This window comes from Equus przewalskii, chromosome 4 (genome assembly GCF_037783145.1).
Source record: "Equus przewalskii isolate Varuska chromosome 4, EquPr2, whole genome shotgun sequence".
Lineage (NCBI taxonomy): Eukaryota > Metazoa > Chordata > Mammalia > Perissodactyla > Equidae > Equus > Equus przewalskii.
In genome coordinates, this window is record NC_091834.1 from 107,357,502 (window position 1) to 107,375,769 (window position 18,268).

Sequence of the window (18,268 nt, forward strand, 5' to 3'; positions counted from 1 at the left end):
GAGATTGTTCGAATGCATGCTTTGCAAACTGTCAAGTTTTATTTTAGAATAGGATGGCTATTAATTACGTAATCGTTGGGAAATATGCCCCGTTAGCTAGACTTCTGGTTCACAGGGAAGACTCCCTGAAAGGCCCGACTGCGCGTGTGCACTCACTCCGAGACGGCTGGGAGCCGCTCTAGTCCCTCTTACTGTGCCCCGTGAGAAACAGTCCATATTAATTCAGCTCCAACACGAGCTTCACCCTAATTTGCTCCTGACTTAGAACAAGGAAGACTTTCAGAGCATGAGTTACCCTCCACATCAGACCAAGAGAAATGAGCCCTGGAGACAGTTAGCAGACACAAATGAAAACCCAAGAATCCTGATGCTAACACCGAAAGCCCACCTGCCCTCCTTGGTCGGGAGGAAGCTGGATCACAAAGCAATTGACCTTGGCTTACGATTCTGCAGAAATATTCTCTTGGATAAAGCCATCATTTTGGAAATGAAAACCAGAAAAAATAGAATTTTACTGCAAGCCCTAAGAATGAAGAGTGCACTGTGCTTGTGATTAATGCAGAATGAGGGAGCAAGCAGACAGCAATTACTTTCACCTCTTCTTGTAACACACGTACGTGAATCTGGGTAATGAAATTGCGTCTCTTAGAGTGATACAAATGAGACCCACAGCAGATGGCACTCCCCACCCTGCAGGCCTCTTCATTGTCTTGTGGAAAGTTTTCCCTTTGAACAAGTGAACATTGCTTTTTACATTTGGGTGATTATCCACGCACTCAGAGAGGGAGGCGGCACCGTCTGGGTGGAGTGATGGTGCCTCCAGACACTTTAAGCTGAGGTAGCAGAGGGAGGCAGGGGGCCGTGGCCCAAAGTAAACCTGGACTGGAAGAGAACGTTCTGTAAGAGACAGAGCATGAAGCAGCCGATTTTACTGTTCTGCAAACAAGGGAAACATTTACTGAACGGCAAGCTGCTTTTGGGGGAATAATAGTTACTGAACTCTTAAACAGGCTGAGAAACAGAAAGTACATAAAAGTGGAATTTAAAGAGCACTCCACCTTTTGCTGCAAAGCAGTAACAGATATTTCAGCCTCAGGGATGGAAACACCAGCCCAACAATAACACTGGAGATGGTGCAATCCAAGGATCAGCCAGCGTCCAGCAGGGCCCGGCGGCAGGCACTGCAGGCTGGACCTGCCAAAGAGACCACCTGCCCCGCAGTGTGAAGGCAGCAGGATGAGACTTAAGGGAACAGGGAGTGGTCCTGGCTGTGTCAACACAACCTCGTCTACGAAGCAGGTGGTGGCCCCATGCGACCCGCCGTCAGAGCTGGTCCATCTCCACCATGTGCAGAAGGCCAGACACTGCTGGTTCTTGCCTAGACTCCTTCCCTGGCTCACCTGTCTGCAGACTCCTCAACAGGGCTTCCAAGCCCTTCTCTCAGCTCTCCCGCAGACACACAGCCCTGCCCAGCCAGTCTCCGAGGTCCAGGCTGGTCTCCTTGCCCCAGGCCCTCAGGCAGGCCCTTTCCCCTGCCAGAAACACATCATCGACCTTCTCAGCTCGGTGACAACACGATCATCTTGCAAGCAGCCTGAACTGCCCTGCGCTGGGAGGCCTTCCTGGCACCACCCGCCCCTGGAGCCTGCAGCAAGGACACGTCTTCGCATCTTACAGCTTTGCTGTGTGGGCTCACCACACCCCTAGGCAACCTCGCACTGTGGTGTTGTCACTCCTACGTGTGGACGCCGTCAGGATGCTCATATAAAGTCACCAAGTGGAGTTGGGGAGAGATGCACGGTGGTACCACACCATTATCCGGGGTTTCCACCACATAGATACGGCGAGAATCTCATGGGCATAGACGATAGTAAAATGTATTAAACAAATCGCGCAATGATGAGTTGGGGATCTAGTCCTTTTTTGTTTTTTTAACATAATTTAACTGTAAGTATGTAGAATTTAATTTTTTATAATGGCATAATGTGAAATTTTAATTTCACAAAATTCCTGAAAGAGTAAAAATGAGCTCCAGTGAGCTGGTACGAACTGGCTCCAGCCCCACCGGTATAATACGTTGTTTATACCCAAACTTTAGGTCTTAAAACATCATATTTCCTTGATTCTAAAAGGTGCATTTCCCCTACATCTTAACGCGTCTACAGTTGGGCCTGACAGAGTCACTGCACTGCGTGCAAACCTGGCCTACTGAACAGTCGCCTGCCGCCACCACTGGACGGCCTTGAAAGAATATGCGTCTCCTTTCTATCAGAAAATTCTCCACTGGCACCTTCTGACAAGCTCCAGAAACTTCTAGAAGGGGTGTCGGCTGGTTGGATGAGATACTGCTTGGAAGATCATCTCATAGACTCTTTAAGAGATACTGGAGCTAGCCTGGTGGTGCAGTGGTGAAGTTCACACCCTCAGCTTCGGCAGCCTGGGGTTCGCTGGTTTGGATCCTGGGCACAGACCTACACACTGCTCATCAAGCCATGCTGTGGCAGCATCCCACATACAAAACAGAGGAAGATTGGCACAGATGTTAGCTCAGGGACAATCTTCCTCACCTAAGATAAATGAATAAATGCTCCTGATGACCCGGCAATGCTGTCGTGTGGAAAACCCACAGGTGTCGTGTAGGAATATGACACTCTGAACGTGGAAGCCAGAACACTCCTCTGACACACGCGCAGCAGCAACTTTGATGACTGAGCCTGAAAGATTGATTCAATAAGCAGAAAGTAAGTCCAACTGATTAGAAAGCACTATGTTACAGTTTAATTGGTGGTGTCTTTGCTTTTTAGTGGTTCATAGAACAACGTAAAGGCCTGGAGTCCATGAGATATGGCGCTGTGCCGTGGCTGGTCCCTCACACATCTGCCTGAGCCCGCGTGGAGGGCACAGGCGCCAGTTCATCTTTGCTCCTCAGGGCCCAGCACGAGGCGAGCTCTCTTTCCAGGAAACACAGCAACTCCAACAGCCCAGCCAGCTGCTCAGCTGCTCTCAAGGCTGCCTCGACTGCTTAAAAGTTAGTTTAGTCAGTTCAAAACCACCAGCAATTGGGGCAAACCACCCAAACTGTGTAAACGAGGGCTGTCTCTGAAGCTGTAAAGGGCTTCACAGAGCACAGGGACCGGTTCCTCCTTCTGAACCAACCCAAGGCCAAAGTGCCAGTCAAATCCCAACCACAAAGTAAACAATGAAAACACCCATAACTCGGCCACATGCAGCACCGAGCCAGGCCGGCACGCACACTGGGCCTCCCTTCATCCCTGGAAACGCCCAGGGAGTAGACTGTGTTGCCTCCATCTTAGAAATGGGAAAACTGAGGAGACACAGGGTGTGGCACTGTCGAGAGCCAGAGGCGAATCCATCTCGTCCTAAACTCCAGGTCTGAACCGCAGGATTCACAGCCACTCTGTCTCCGAGGGGCCGCAGTCAGCTGGGGCTCTGCCACAAACACCACGCACCGCGGCTTAAGTGGCAGACGTCGACTTCCCACAGCTCTGGAGGCTGACGCCCGGGGTGAGATCGAGGTGCCGGCAGGGCTGGTGTCTGGGGAGGACCCTCTTCCTGGACGCACACAGCTGCCCTCTCTCTGTGTGGAGAGAGGTCTTCCTCTCCCTCTTCCTGTGATGCCACGGGTCTTAGGGGATTAGGGCCCCACCCTTAGGACTTCATATACCCTTAATTAACCCCCAACCCCCAAACACAGTCACTCTGGGGTAGGGATTCAGCATACAAATTTGCAGGACATGGTCTGGCCCACAGCCCAAGGCCAATGCTAATTGCGACGAGGACACCACCAGGCTGGCCTTGCTCGGGGTCAGTGTCCTGCAAGTGGGTCTAGGCAGGAAACCCAGGGAATTCTGAGACTCGAACCTGATGAAAAGAGCTGAGGGGAAAATGGCTTGTCACCAAGAACTGAATGAAGCACTCGAGGGAATTATCCACCAGAAGACACAGGGCAGTGATCTGAGGCCACAGAGAGCCCTGGCCCCAGCGGACTCGCCACGTCGAGGCGGAGCGAGCCAGGGGTGAGCTGTATGGGGCGAGCCCTGGTCCAACCCCTGGTAACGGTTTCTCCTCACCTTTCTGCGGGATGGCCTGCAATGAGGCCCTGGCTCCACTTCCTTCGTGTGATGGATGGCTGTACAGAGGGGAGAGTTGCGTGCTTTCCTCCCCATGCCAGCCAATCCTAGGCTCCCGCAGCCCCGGAACCTCACCATCCACTCTCCCTTCCCCGTGCTCTGTGGCCACCAATGGCACGTCCTGAGGACCCACCGTCCTGTAAGCCCATTTCTCTGTCTGCTCCGTAGCCTCTGTGCTTCCCTGAGTCCCTGCAGGTGCTCACTGCTGGCACCCTTTGTTTTGCCAATTAATTACTCATTTTACCCTTAGAATGACACGAAATCCATGGACAGCTGCCGCTTCCCAAACTTTGCATGGATAGCAGAGTCTGCCTCCTCTTATCCAATAAAATTTTCCCATTTTATCCTTTAAAGTCCTGGGCAAAACCTGTTCCCAAGACATTTTCTCTTAAAAGTGGAGACTGGCACACAGCCACACATGCACATAATGCCTAGTGACCTTCAGCTCCTCGCTGGCCATCATTCCTCTCATCTGCAGGGGGGAGTTCCTCACAGAGCTGAACAGAACAAGGTATCTGCAGTTAGGACGGCCAGCCTGTGTCCTGAGCTCGTTACTGAACTGCACCCTGCCTCAGTTTCCCTTATGAGACCTGGGCACTCCGATGCCCACTTGACAAGTGGCTGCGGGACTGTGTGGAGCCTCTGTGCCGTGCACACATGGGGCTCGGCGCGCGGCAGTGGTTCCTCAGCTGTTTCTCTGGGTCCGTGTGGCAGCCTGGCCAGAGGCCATTCACAGGAGGAGGACAGCATCTGCCTGCTCGCTGCTCTGCAGTGCCCATCATCTCTCATCCCCAGTGCTGCCATTTGTCGATCGATGCTTCTGTTTTCGTTTCAGAGGCTGAACATCAGCTCAAGTGTCCCTCGCGACCTTGTTTAGACAACTCAGGTTACATCTTCCTCCTGCAACAGTCACATGTCGCAGGAACTTCCAAGTTGAGCTCCGCCTGCTCTCAGAGCCACGCGGGACGGGACGGGCCCTTCTCTCTTCTGCACAAGGGGAGCCAGGAGAGGCCCTGCTTTCTCCTCTCTCAGGACAGCCTGCTCCTTCCCCTCTCCTCGCAGCAGTGGGTTTAGACCCCTCCACCTGGGCACTTGTAAAAATGTTGTTTCCTGCCCGTCTAGGCCTTCAAATCAGAAACTCTGGAGGTGCTTCTGGTCATGTCTATTCCTAAAAGCGTGCCTCCATCTCCCACCACCAGCTACTTTCAGGATTAGCCAGACGGAAGCATGGTTGAATGAGAGAATTACCTCTCCCCCTGCACCCATTCATCCACGCACTTGTTCAGACACTCCCTGTGCCAGGCGCTCGGCCTTGTGAGGAATGAGACAAGCCTTCTTGACCTGACATCCTAACGGGGGCCATGATAGCAGCTGCGTCTGTCTGAGGTGGTCAGGTGAGGTCTGTCAGGTGAGGGGCGCCAGTGGCTGGAAGGGTGTGTGTGCAGGCATGCAGCTCTCTGTGTCCAACATCCATCTGAAAGAGGGCCACCAGATATGACCGTGTCACTTGGATGTGGTCTGGCCAGCATCAGCACAGAGGGGTCATTGTCACTCAGAGTCTTGCTGGCAAAGTCCCCCAGGAGTATGTCACCTATTCTGCAGGTGTGATGGATGGAACACGGCAGGTGGACCATCACTGTCAGCCTGAGTCAGGACATCACATCTGTCTCTGTTACAATTCACTTTGCAATGTCTGGTACATCCTTCCATCCCATAGACTCTTCACCCAGAATGCAGATGTTAACCAGCTCTCCCGTTATTTTCCTCCAAAAATGCACACACATAAAGATGACTAGGACAGACCCAGGACAGGTGCCCTGCGGTGTGGACCAGTAACTGTCTTTCAGATTTATACTAACCCACAGATTATGTTCTTTAGTTGTGGTTGTTCAACAAGCGATGAATCTACCCCAAAATACGTCACTTTGCCCTCATTTCTTCACATTCTCCACAGGACATCACAGCAGTTGGGGTCTTGGTGAGGCAGTCCCAGCTACAGGGTTCCCCTTGGGTACCACCATGGGGCTCTTCCACAAAGGAAATGGAGACCGTTTGCCACAACGCTTCCCGGAGAGCCCTTCTGAGATGTGCGCAGCATCTGCTCATAGCTCCTTCCAGAATCCTGCCAGCCAGCCGCACCCAACGCCGTGGTTCACTTCAAGTCACAACTCAGTCACGGTCTTGAACGCCGGCACGCCCTGAGAAGGCGCAGGGAAGTGGGGGCACTGTGAGAACCCAGATTCCAGAAGCCCCGGCTTCCCTCTCTGCCTGAGGAACCTCCTGGGAGATGGCGGACAGTTTCCTGCCACGTCCGCGAGCTCCCCTGGTGGCTGCGGCGTCTGGGGACGTCAGGCGCTCTGTGCTCCTTTTCCACCTTTCTGTCAGTCTCGGGGCCAATTCCTGTCCAACAACACCTGTCTCTCTCTTTATTTTATTTAATGTTTTTGTTTTTGCAATTTCTCATTGGTGGCGATGGAAAAATGGAGAAGCTGTGGAATCTTGCTTTTTCTCTAGCACATGTAAAAGGTACACAATTTATTCTAAGCAAGCCTTCTGGGTTTTTTAGGTCAAATATGCCTAAAAGAGAAACAAGCCTCGTAGTCCTCAGCCTGCTTTGTGATTTTCAGGCCACTCGGGACACCCTCCCCAATGCCGTTCTTACACATTGATCATTTTACAGTACTTCCTCCGAGGGCTCCCTACACGACCACATGGCTTTCTATCAGACACCCTTCTGCTGAACGGAATTGCGACAGAAATAGTCTCTCCACATTCGTAGGCTGCACCCCACACACAGGCGTGATTTCCTCCATCAGGCCTCAGACTGCCTCTGAGCAGGCAGGACAGGGCGCCTCTCCCACGGGCGTGTCCCCGTGCACACACTACTCTTTCTCAGGAAGCACTGTGCGAGTGCAGGGTCACCATCAGCCTTTCTGTGAACTCCACAAGGACATGGCCACTTTTTCTGTCTTTGCTGAGGCATTTTGGGGGTAAAGCAGGAGCCTTGCTTCTGCCAAACATTCTGTCAAATGTCAGTTCTGAGTTATTTTTATGGCCCAGCGTGGATTCTGAGCTGGTGGTTATGGGCTGGCCGGCAGGCCAGGATGCGGAGACCCTGGGAGGAGCTGCTTTAATAAAGGAGAGAACGATGCATAAAGCCCATTTTTATCTTCACGGGAGACAAAAAGGGTTTCCAAACACAAAAGAGAAGTCCTTTAAAATTAAATTCGCTAGATGAAGGATATGCAAATTACCTGGAGAAGCAGAACTCTACAATGTTCTCAAAATTCTGCAATAGCCTCTTTAATTAGTATTTTAATTTATCAGAATAATTCTTTGCACTTGACAATTTAGGCAGTATCCCATATAATTAAGCACGTAGCTACAGTGGAATAATTTTGCCTCTCTCTTGATCCCCGTTATTTTAACCTGAAAGGATGTGCAGAAATCTCCTCTGCGATCTACATTGCAATGGGATAACTTAATGGCTGTGCTCCATTAGAAAACAGGAGGTGAGGTGGCACCAGGGGGCCCGACTTGCTTTAGGGAAGGTTACGGCCCTGTGGGGTTGCTGGCCCTGCCTCTCCTCAGCCCCTGCAGATGGGCTTTCGGCCTGGAGCAGCTTATCTACCCCACAAACCCGCTGGGTAAGGGGACAGAGACCACAGAAGGACCCCTAACGGAGCTGCCCTGTGATCAACAGGATGCCGCCCTGGGCTTCTCGACCCACCACCAGGGCGGCCACAGGCAAGCTGGGCATGGGGAGGGTCCCCCACATCCTTGGCCTCTGCTCTGGAAGCAGCATGTTACTCCCGTCTAACGCCACAAGGGTTTTGAGCTTGGGAGTGGGTGGAGAGGGTCTGAGTTGTAGCAGACACACATTAATGAACTTGTCAAATCCTGCCTCTCAGCCTGAAAGCAAAAGATTCTTGCCTGAAGAAGTGTCATTTCCCAGCAATGCTGAGGGTCCACTCCCATGTTTCTTTGCTTTTCAGTTTGTGGTTCTGCAAGTTTCCGTGGATGAGACCACATCTGTAGCAGCTGTGCATGGCGGTGGGGATGCAGCCTGCAATGCTGAACAGTGCCTACTGCTTATCAATGTCTATGTGTGCCACTCTAGACACCGCACGCAGGAATCACACTGCTGTTCATTACACTGGCAACGGAGGACACTGCGGCCACAGCTGCATATATTTTGTTTTTATAAAAATGACTACAATTTGATTAAATTTTCAAAAAACAGAATTAAAAATGCAGCTTTATTTACATACTTTGATTTAAAGCTTTGTCATTTATTAATTATATTTTGTTTTATAATAGTTCATTTAGAATATTTTTTAAAAAATAACCTTTTTGAAGACATATAAATAATTTAATTCTCAATTTGATATGTATCTTATATTTGTGATGAAAATACTTTCACATTTTATACGCTGTGTGTAATTACACTTGTATCATTTCCATCTAAATGCACAAATTTTATAAAAATCTTTGTTAAATGATATAATTAGCGATTTTGTAAACAAAAGGAAGAAAATACATTTATAAATAAATATACAATAATTTAGGAATTGTATATGGCTTTAACTTATTACTCATCCAAACTCCACTGGCCCATCAAGAGAACCCCCAGCTTGCCGGATAATAATTCAGTCCGGCTGTCCTTTATGTTTGGCTGACTTCCAGAAATAAAACCTATAGCTTGATATATATTTAAACAATTTTTTTCATTATGAAAATATCTTTTTCAAAGTATGAAGGCAGAACTTCTTAACAATTCGTTAGCTTCCTACAGACTCTTAACCACTAGATGCCCAGCACAGGGCCTCCCTTTGTGCTCCTGGCCCTCGCAGGCTGGGGTGGGCTGATGATCGGCACAGCGGCAGTGGTCCTGCAAAATGCAGCTCCCTCACATCGCTCCTCACAGCAAAGCCCTGCCTTGGGGTCGCACCTCACTCAGGGTCCGTCTAAAGTCCTTGCCACAGGTGCACGGGCTTCCAGATCTGACCCTCCTTCGATGCCCGGGCCTCTGCTCCCACCTCTGCAGCTCCTTCCATCCACGAACACTCCCAGAGCTGCCCTCCTGCCCAGGGCTTTGGCACAGGCTGCTTGTTCCCTGGGCCCAGAATGTCGTCCCCAGGTATCAGCATGACTCACGTCTTCCATGTCTCAGTTTAAAGTCCCTTTATTGCTGCCCCGTGCACACAGCCCCGTGACCCGTGTGGCTCCTGTCCCTCATCCTGCTTACTGCTCCCCAGGCAGTGATCCCATCTGACGTGATGTGCACTCATTTCTTATCGGCTCTCCTCACTAGAACGTAAGCTCAACAAGGCAGGGGCTCGTCTGTGACATGGGAGGCCCCAGTGCACAGGCCGATGTCAGGCACACAGGGCGCTCTCGGGACTATGTGTTGAGGGAAGGCATATGGGACTGCAGAACGAGGAGGGCTCACTCCCTGCTGGCGGCGGTGGTGGTGTCCTGTCACTCTCATCACTATGGCGTCACTCCCATCGCTGTAACTGTACTATCACTAACATCCCTATCACCAGTGGTGTTCTTTGCCACACCCACAGTTCAAGTTTTCAAATCAAAGTGTTAATCCAGAAAAGGTATCTGAGGCTGCCCTACTGGATCCTCAAGATTCTCTTCTGATGGAGGCTGCCGCTCCAGGAGGCCTGGTTTAAGAACACATTCTCAGGTGTCATGAGACAAGGCTGCCATTTCCCGCACGGCCACACGGAACCGGACTGTGTGCAAAGCAAACCGGTGCAGAGCCGCCTGTCAAACAGGCCTGAGGGACAGCGTGCAGGAGGGCGCCTGTGGGGCACCGGCGATCTGCCTGGCTGGCAGGGCGTGCCGCCCTGCTGTGTTGTAACACACCTCGCTGTGACAACACAAAACACAAGGACACGTTGTGATGTTAATCATTTTACGTCAAGTCATCTCAGAGCAGCATGTTGCCACAATGTCTGCATATTTAATTTTGCTAACTGTCAGAAAGAATTAAAATAACCCTGGAACATAACCACTTCCCTGACAATTATTTACTAAAACCGGAGCTACCATTTAAAGCTGAATTCTAAGAGAAAGAACGGCGCAGGAGGAGGGGGTTGCTGCCTGGCTCTTCCTTTGTCAGAATGGGTGTTGCATCAACTTTTCCCACAAGGAGGTGGGCTCTCTGTCTGCTCTGTGAGCCTCCAAAGCTCTGGGCACAGGGCACTGGAGCTCGCCTGTCCCAGGAAAAGGAGAGAGGCAGCTGGGAAGAGCCCTGTGACACTGTGCACTTGACCTGACCACCACAGGGAGGGGGGCAGTGGACAGGCCACGCAGAACCACCTGCTGGAGGAGTGCAGCACCGACTGCGACCGGCCTGCCTGCCACCAAATCCAGTCCAAAGAGAGGCCCCTCCAGCACTCGAAACAACGTGCCATGCTCCTTCCTGCACAGACAACCGAAGCCTGGCCACACTGAGAAGGAAACAGCAAAGCTGTTGGGTAGACAAAATAAATATGTATCAGTTGCATCTGTATAAAATGCAACATTTTATTAAACATGTGTGTCAGGGGTTCCTGGGAAGAATCTCCCTACCCAACTCACGGTGACTTCCTCTCGATAGTTAGAAACATTTTTCTGTTAATTTGTAATTCAAAAATATCACTATTTTATATTTATATTTAGTTATATGTTAGATAGATATCAAGTAATATTTATAAAATAAGCGCTGGTTATACAGAATAATAAGACAGCAAACACCCCTGACACCTACACTCTGAGAAAGAAATGGAGGATTACACCGACATTCGATCCTCCGTGAGCCCCACGTGGGCCCCCGCTTCCTCCCCATCAGACGTTCTAACTCTTCGAATTCTGGGTTGATCGGTTCCTTTCCTCCAGACCTTTTCACACACGCGTCTATTGCATAGTTTTGCTGGGTTTGAACTTAATAAGATGGAACAATAACACATGTTCTTCTCTGACTTGCTTCCTCCCCTAACCATTATGTTCTCACAGGTCGCTGCGGCCCTTGTTGCTGTATGGCTGCGTTATACACGTACAGGATGTCATAAGTTATTTCTTCAGTCAGTTGTCCGATCCAGCGGACAGTCCAGTGGACAACTGGGCTGTTTCTCCTTTTCCTTTCACATCTCCATCACTGCTGCTGGGAGCATTTCTGTGCTGTCCCCAGGCACGAGCAGAGGACTGTCTGGCAGAATCACTAGGACGGAGATGTCCCAACGTGATTATGTCAATTTACACTCCTGCCATCAGCTTATAAGAGTTTCTCTTGCTCCACATCCTCACCAACTTGTAAGATATAAACATTTTTGCCATTGGTAGCCGTGACATTGCATCTCACGTGCTTTCAAGGTGTATTTCTTTGATTACTAATCAGGTTGAGTACCGTCTTGGGTGTTTATTCATCATTCACACTGCTTCTTATCTGAAATTTTTGTTTGTGCTTTTCACCCATTATTCTATTGGGCTACTTGTCTTTTTCATATTGCTTTGTAGGAGTTCTTTAAACATTCTGCATACTAATACTTTGTCAGTTATATGTGTTACTACCTTATCTCAGTTTGTGGCTCAGCTTTCACAATTTCTTAGTTTTAATACACTCTAATTTATCATTTTCTTTAAGGTTTGCACTTGGGGTACCATGTTTAAAAATTTTTCATCTATGCCAAGATCATAAAGATATTATTGTATATTTTCCTCTAAACCAGTTTGGGCCTTCACGTGTAAGTCTCACACCCAGGACTGATGCTCATGTACGAGGAGAGGTTTTCCCTAAGTGGACGCCCCGTTTTTGCAGCACAATTTACTGAAGGCCACCCTTCCCTCTGATCTACAATGCCAACTCTACCATCAGTCAGTTCCGCAGGAGGGTGTACTTCTGGGCATCCTCCACTCCAGGTCCTGAGGTCTGTCCTGCCCAGACCCACAGCACCCGCCACGCTTCAGCGTAAGCGCTGCCATATACTACGTCACGGATGGCAGCCTTCACTTGCTTTCTCTCTGCAGGGGCGTTCTGGCTGTTTTGGCTTCTTGCACTTACAAATACATTTTAGAATCAGGTTGTCAAGTTTCCAAATAAATATAAAAAAATAAAATGAAATAAACAAATCAATCTGCTGGGACTTTTGTTAAAATTTTATTGAATCTGGAGGTTTCATAGAATTAACATCATTATTCGCAATCTGTGAACGTGTAAATCTCTCCATTTATTTATGTCTTCTTTCACATCTTTCAATAAAGTTTTATAACTTTCTCCATAAAGGTCTTGTACATTTAAATAAATATCTATTCCTGGTATCTTATTTTTTAAAATAGTAAACGATGATTGTTTTTTTAAGCCGTATTTTCTAACTTTTTTCTAAATATAGACATGAAATTGACTTTTTGTACATGATTTTATACCTGACAACCTTCCTCAACTATCTGACTAATTCTGTTACTTTATCTGGATATCCTTTTGTGTTTTCTGTGTACATAAGGAGATTGTCTATGAGTAGTGAGTAGTGTTTCTTCCTTTCTAACTATTCCTCCATTTCTTTTTCCTGCTTCACTGCATGCTGGCTGGATCCTCCTGGCCAACACATAATAAAAGAAGTGAGGACACACATCCTTGTCTTGTTTCTGGTGTTAAAGGGAATATTTTCAGTGTTTCACTATGACGTCTGATGTTTCTGTAGTTTTTTTTTAATCAACTTAACAAACTCATCCTATTTTACTAAGCATTTCTATTACGAATGAATGCTAAATTTTAGCATCTTTTTATCTGGATTTATTGAGATAACTAATGACTTTTCTTATTTAAACTATTAATGTGATAGATTATGTTTCTCACATCAGAATTTAAATTGTTCATGATGTATTTTTAAAATAAATTGTGAGATTTAGTCCCTCGTATTTGGTTTGGTTTGTGCATCTGTTTCCAAGGGAAATGGTCTCTAGCCCTCTTTCTTGTGCTGTCACTCCTGCGTTTGGTATCAGAGTAATACCGACCTCAGGAGCCGTGGAGCCAGGAGGTTCTGTGTAGGACTGATACCTGAATGTGTGGAACTCCTGCTTACGAAATATGTGAGCCTCATAATTTCTCTGTGGAAAGACTTTTAATTACTAATTCAATTTATTCCTTGGTTTCAGCACTATTAAAGTTTTCTATTTCTTCATTTTGGTCATGTTATTTAAATGTTCAAATACATTGTCATAACGTTGTTCACAATATCCTCTTGTTATCCTTTTTTTTCTTTGCTGAGGAAGATTCACCCTGAGCTAACATCTGCAGCAAATCTTCCTCTGTTTTGTATGCAAGCCTCTACCACAGCATGGCCACCAACCAGCAGTGTGGTTCCACATCCAGGAACTGAACCCAGGCTGCTGAAGTGGAACATAACCACTAGGCCACCAGGGCTGGCCCTCTTGTTATCCTTTCATATGCCTAAGGATGTATATTTACACTCCACTTTTAATTCCCAACATTATTTTTGCCTTCTCTCTCTTTTATCTTGACCATTTATGATGGAGATTTTTCAATTTTATCAGTTTTTTCAAGGAAGAAAACTGTTTCTTGGCTTATCCTCTCTGTTTTGTTTTCTATTTCATTCATTTCTGCTTTACCTTATTTCCTTTCTTCCACTTTATTTGGGTTTATTATCATTATTTTTCTAATTTCTTAAATGCAAAACAATTATTTTTATGCCTTGCTTCTTTTCTAATATAAACAGTTGATGCAATAAATTTCTCCACTTGCCACTTTCAGTGCAAACCTCCAGACAATGAAATATAGTCCAGTATGTCCATTACTGCAAAGTTACACTTTCTTAATTTCCATTTTGACTTTTTCTTTAACTCATGGCTTCTTGGAAATTTTTTTTTTTTAAATTGCCAAACACATGAGGTTTTCCTTTTACTTATTTTTGTAACGTAACAGCATTGTTGTCTCAGGGCGTGGTTTGTGAGATACCAGTTTTCATGGATGTGCAGTGCGCTAGAAAAGAACAGGGTGCTCTGCTGGTCAGGTGCGCTGTTGTCCCGCTGTGGCTCGGCCAGGCTCAGCACCTGTGCAGTTACAGTCCTCTGCGCCCTCCTGACTTTCCGCATGATTTCTCCATTACCGTGTGAGATGTGCACCATCTCCCCCCAGGAGGGGGCAGGTATCTATGTCCCCTCACAGTGCTGCACATTGCTTTCACACACGTTTAGACCATGTTATCAGGGCACGAGTGATTGGGATTTTTATCTCCTCCTACCACTGCATAGTGACCCTCTTTTTCTCTGATAATACTTTGGTTTTTTTCCCTGAATATGTTATCTGCTCTCAGTATAGTACATCAACTTTCTTTTGTTTAGTATTTGGTTTTGGTTACAGTATATATATATATATATATATATGCAAACACACACTATATATATATATATATATATATATATATATATATATATATTTCTCTCTCTCTCCATATATGTATTTCCAGTCTGTAAATCTGTTTTTAATTGGAACTTTTTTTTACTGACATTTATTGTGATTTCTGACATATCTGAATTTATTTCTAGCATCCTATGTTGTCTTCATGCTTGAAAGTTATATACTCTATTTCTAATTTTTAGTGGTTGCCCAGAGATTTTAATATTTACATGTAACAAACTTTCATATTAATAAAGATCTAGGCTCTCTTCCTAAACATAACTGAGACCTTAGGACACTTTACCTCCCATCATCCTCATCTTGATTTAAATACTGTTTTCAAGTTTGCTATTTTAATCCTATCTTGGTTTTGGCCTCACAAGACAGTACTGTTCTACACAGTATACTTTGTTTAGATGCATCTTTCCCATATTTCCCATTTCTTTGCTCATTATTCCTTCTGTGTCTGAGGTCTTCCTTATGGCTTATTTCATTTGCTTGTAGTCAATCTATTAGAATTATCTTACATGAGGATCTGTTAGTAACTAACTCATTTTTCTGAAAGTATCTTGATTAACCCTCATTTCTTTCTTTTTTTGCCCTCATTTTTGAAAGACATATTCTCATGGTATGATTCTAGGTTGACAACGATTTCCCTCTCAGTAATTTAAAGACATTATCCTCCTGTCTTCTTACTCATTTTGGCTGCTGAGAAATCAGCCAGGAGTCAATACTCATTCATTCTGCACAGCTTGTCTTTCTCTTTGGCTGCTTGTAAGATTCTCCCTTTGTCTTGAATGTTCTGCAGTTTCATTATTGTGAATCTAGATGTAGAATTGTTTTCACTCCAACAGACTTCTTGAATCTGAGGATTCTCCCATCAGTGATAGAAATTTTCAGGCATTATATCTTCAAGTATTGTCTCTTGACCATCCTTTCCTCCCCTCCTGGAACTCCTGTTAATGGACATAAGATTTTCTTACTTTGTCTTCCAGGACTCTTTACCTTTTTTTTTATTTCATATTTTCCATTTCTTTATCTCTTTCTATGCTGAATTCTGGATAATTTTTTCAGTTCTATCTTTTAGTTCACTAATTCTCTCTTCAACTATATCTAATCTGTCATTAAACTCACCTCCTGGGTTTAAAATTTCTATCAGAATATCTTTCATTTAAAAAAATTCTATTCTTTTAAAAAGTATTTTTGGTCATTTTTAAGACTCTTAATCTTTAGTCATATTTTATCTCCCTCTTATGTTCCTTTAAGCAGATTAAAATGCTTAAGTTTATGTTCTATGTCCATTTGTCACACTGAGGGTTATCTTGTCCATTCTTTCAGTTGACCTCTGCTCAGGGCACCTTCTTCCCCAGCACATTGTGAAATTTTTTATTGTGACTCCTACTTGGGATTTTAACTGTGGAAATCCTTTGAGGCCAAAGAAAAAGGTGGATCCCTTCAGAGAGGATTTGCATTTCCTTCCTCCAGGCCTCTGGTCCTACAAACTCTGGTCCTACAAACTCAAGTCCATTTTAAGCTGAACTCTTTGCTTGAGATTTTATGGATCACCAGGTAGTGATGGCGTGGATGGCGTGTCCCTGTGGGGGCTGCCTTGCACTCAGTGCCTGAGGGAGAACACCTTCCACATCCCACACGCACCCAGTGACGATGCTGAATACAGGAAACTTCCCATCCTTTGGTCACTGGGGGGCAGGAGGGTTTGCTGTCAGCTCACTGCTCTCCTGAGGTGATCCTGGCTGCGTGTGGCAGGCCTTCCATCAACCTTGCCATATTGGCACACCCTGAGTCTTGCCTCCTGCCCTCCACAGTCTACAGAGCCATGAATGCTAAAGTTCAAGTTCACCCTGGTTTGGAAAATACCCTCAAGAAAGAGGGGTCCACTTCTCTCTCTGGGTTCCTGTTTTCACTTAGTTTGGGATCTCCCAGAGTTTCCATACTGCTGGATACCTGGTATGTTTAATCCGTATCTCTGTATCTCCACATCCCAGCATGTTTGGTTGTTTTCTGAACACAGGTCAGTCCCAGTGTCTAGTCCTCCCAGTGCATTGGTGAAAACGGGGAGACCCCAGCAATCCTCCAAGAAGCTCCCGCCCCGTCCCCAACTGCTCTGTGCTTATGGAAGAACAACTAATTTAATGCAGGTTTGAGAAAAATCTCACGAGAAGCTAAATACGAAGTGTGTAAAACATTAATCTAAAAATTTCGTGTTATACTAAACATAACTATAAATAAATGTGTACATCAAATTGTCAGATTAATCAATGTTTTTATGCAAGTTGTGTAGGAACTCTTGTTCAGATTGTGAAATAGAAATATCAATATACCTTTTCTCTGCATAGTGCCTTGAGTATGGATGCTGGTCTCTCCTCTGCCTACAATCTGCACATACCTTCAGACTCAATTTATTTCCAACACCTCTGAGAAGCAATGCCGGATCTGAGGCCCACACCCTCAAATGGTCCCAGTTCACAGGCAACAAGAAGTGAGCCTCCTCCGAGAGGCCTTTCCCAATGCTGCGCCCTTCTCAGTGTGGCTGCAGGAAGTAAAGCCAGGTCTTCTGAGCTTGGGGCCATTTTTCACCCACTGCACCATGGATTACAAAGAAGCGTGTGTTTTGACAGGACGAACTGCTCTCCTTTCATTATCTTTTATTCATAAAACAGAGATGTCAGGACAGCTCTGAAGCAGGTGTTAGAGAGGCCTGAAAGAAACATCATTAGCGGTCACATTTGCATTCTGAGAGGTGCCGTGGTACTTCATTTACAGACCACTCCACTCTGCTCACAAAGCTAGCGTCTGAGAGCACGGCTCCGCTCCTGGAGGGCCCTTAGGAGACCATCCTAATGCACGCCCGACACCCCTGTGAGGTCCCTGCCGAGGAGGGGCTGGCGGCACGTTCTGTCCACTCACTACTGGTCACTGCAGCAGCAAAGCTTTTGCTTCATTTCCTTTGACGTTCCCAACCTGATTTTTTTTTAATGCCCTGGATGAAGTGAAGGCACTGAACACATTTCAGTCTCAAATGCAAAACTGCACATCAGAGCAGAGAATATGGAAGGCACCTTCTCCTTGGAAACTGAAAGGTCAATTTGTCAAACTCCACGCCTCAGGGTCCCAAGAAAGGCTCTTTAGCCCTTGTTTTCCAGACGTAACTGAGTAAATAAACGAGACTTTTATCTGCCGGGACTCCTGTGCAGTCTCCTGAGTAGGAAGGGCTGCAGTGAAAACGGAGCTGAGCTGCGCGGTAACAATAACGACAGGCTGGTCAAAGCGACTGTCAGCTTCAATCTCCAAGTCATTTTTCAAATTATTTTAATTAGATATTGTTTCAATCTCACTTACATTAATTTAATATCTGATATCAACATTTCAGTTATCAATTTGTTCAAATGATTTTTTTCCAGCCTGCCTGGTTGCCTGGAGTAATTTAAAATACAATGTTTATCTTCAGCAATTTTCAGTGCACGGGTCCTGGCAAACTGCTATGTTCAATAAAAGTGATGGGGAAGGGAGAACCTTGGTGCTCAGGAGAAATGGAAATTTGTCTTCTTATCATTTATCTCTAGACATTAAAGTAAGCAGGTAGAGCAAGGGGTGAGGAGCTCATAATAATAAGATTTTCCACCAATTTCTTTATGTAATTGGCTTTCCCAATGCAAATTTCAGTGAAATCTGATGAAGGTGTTCTTTA

At 46.3% G+C, this 18,268-nt stretch overlaps 1 protein-coding gene across 8 annotated transcripts in view; it reads right to left on the reverse strand.

The window, feature by feature from the left end:
• PTPRN2 (protein tyrosine phosphatase receptor type N2) overlaps positions 1-18,268 on the reverse strand; it is a 924,814-nt gene that overhangs the window by 313,676 nt on the left and 592,870 nt on the right. For 4 of the 8 annotated variants that reach the window (XM_070618091.1, XM_070618089.1, XM_070618096.1 and 1 more), the window contains one exon: positions 2,568-2,714. The exons of the other annotated variants lie outside the window; for them this stretch is intronic. In XM_070618091.1, the coding sequence (XP_070474192.1) occupies positions 2,568-2,714 (147 nt within the window). The remainder of the gene's footprint in view (positions 1-2,567; positions 2,715-18,268) is intronic. 8 annotated transcript variants of the gene reach the window in all.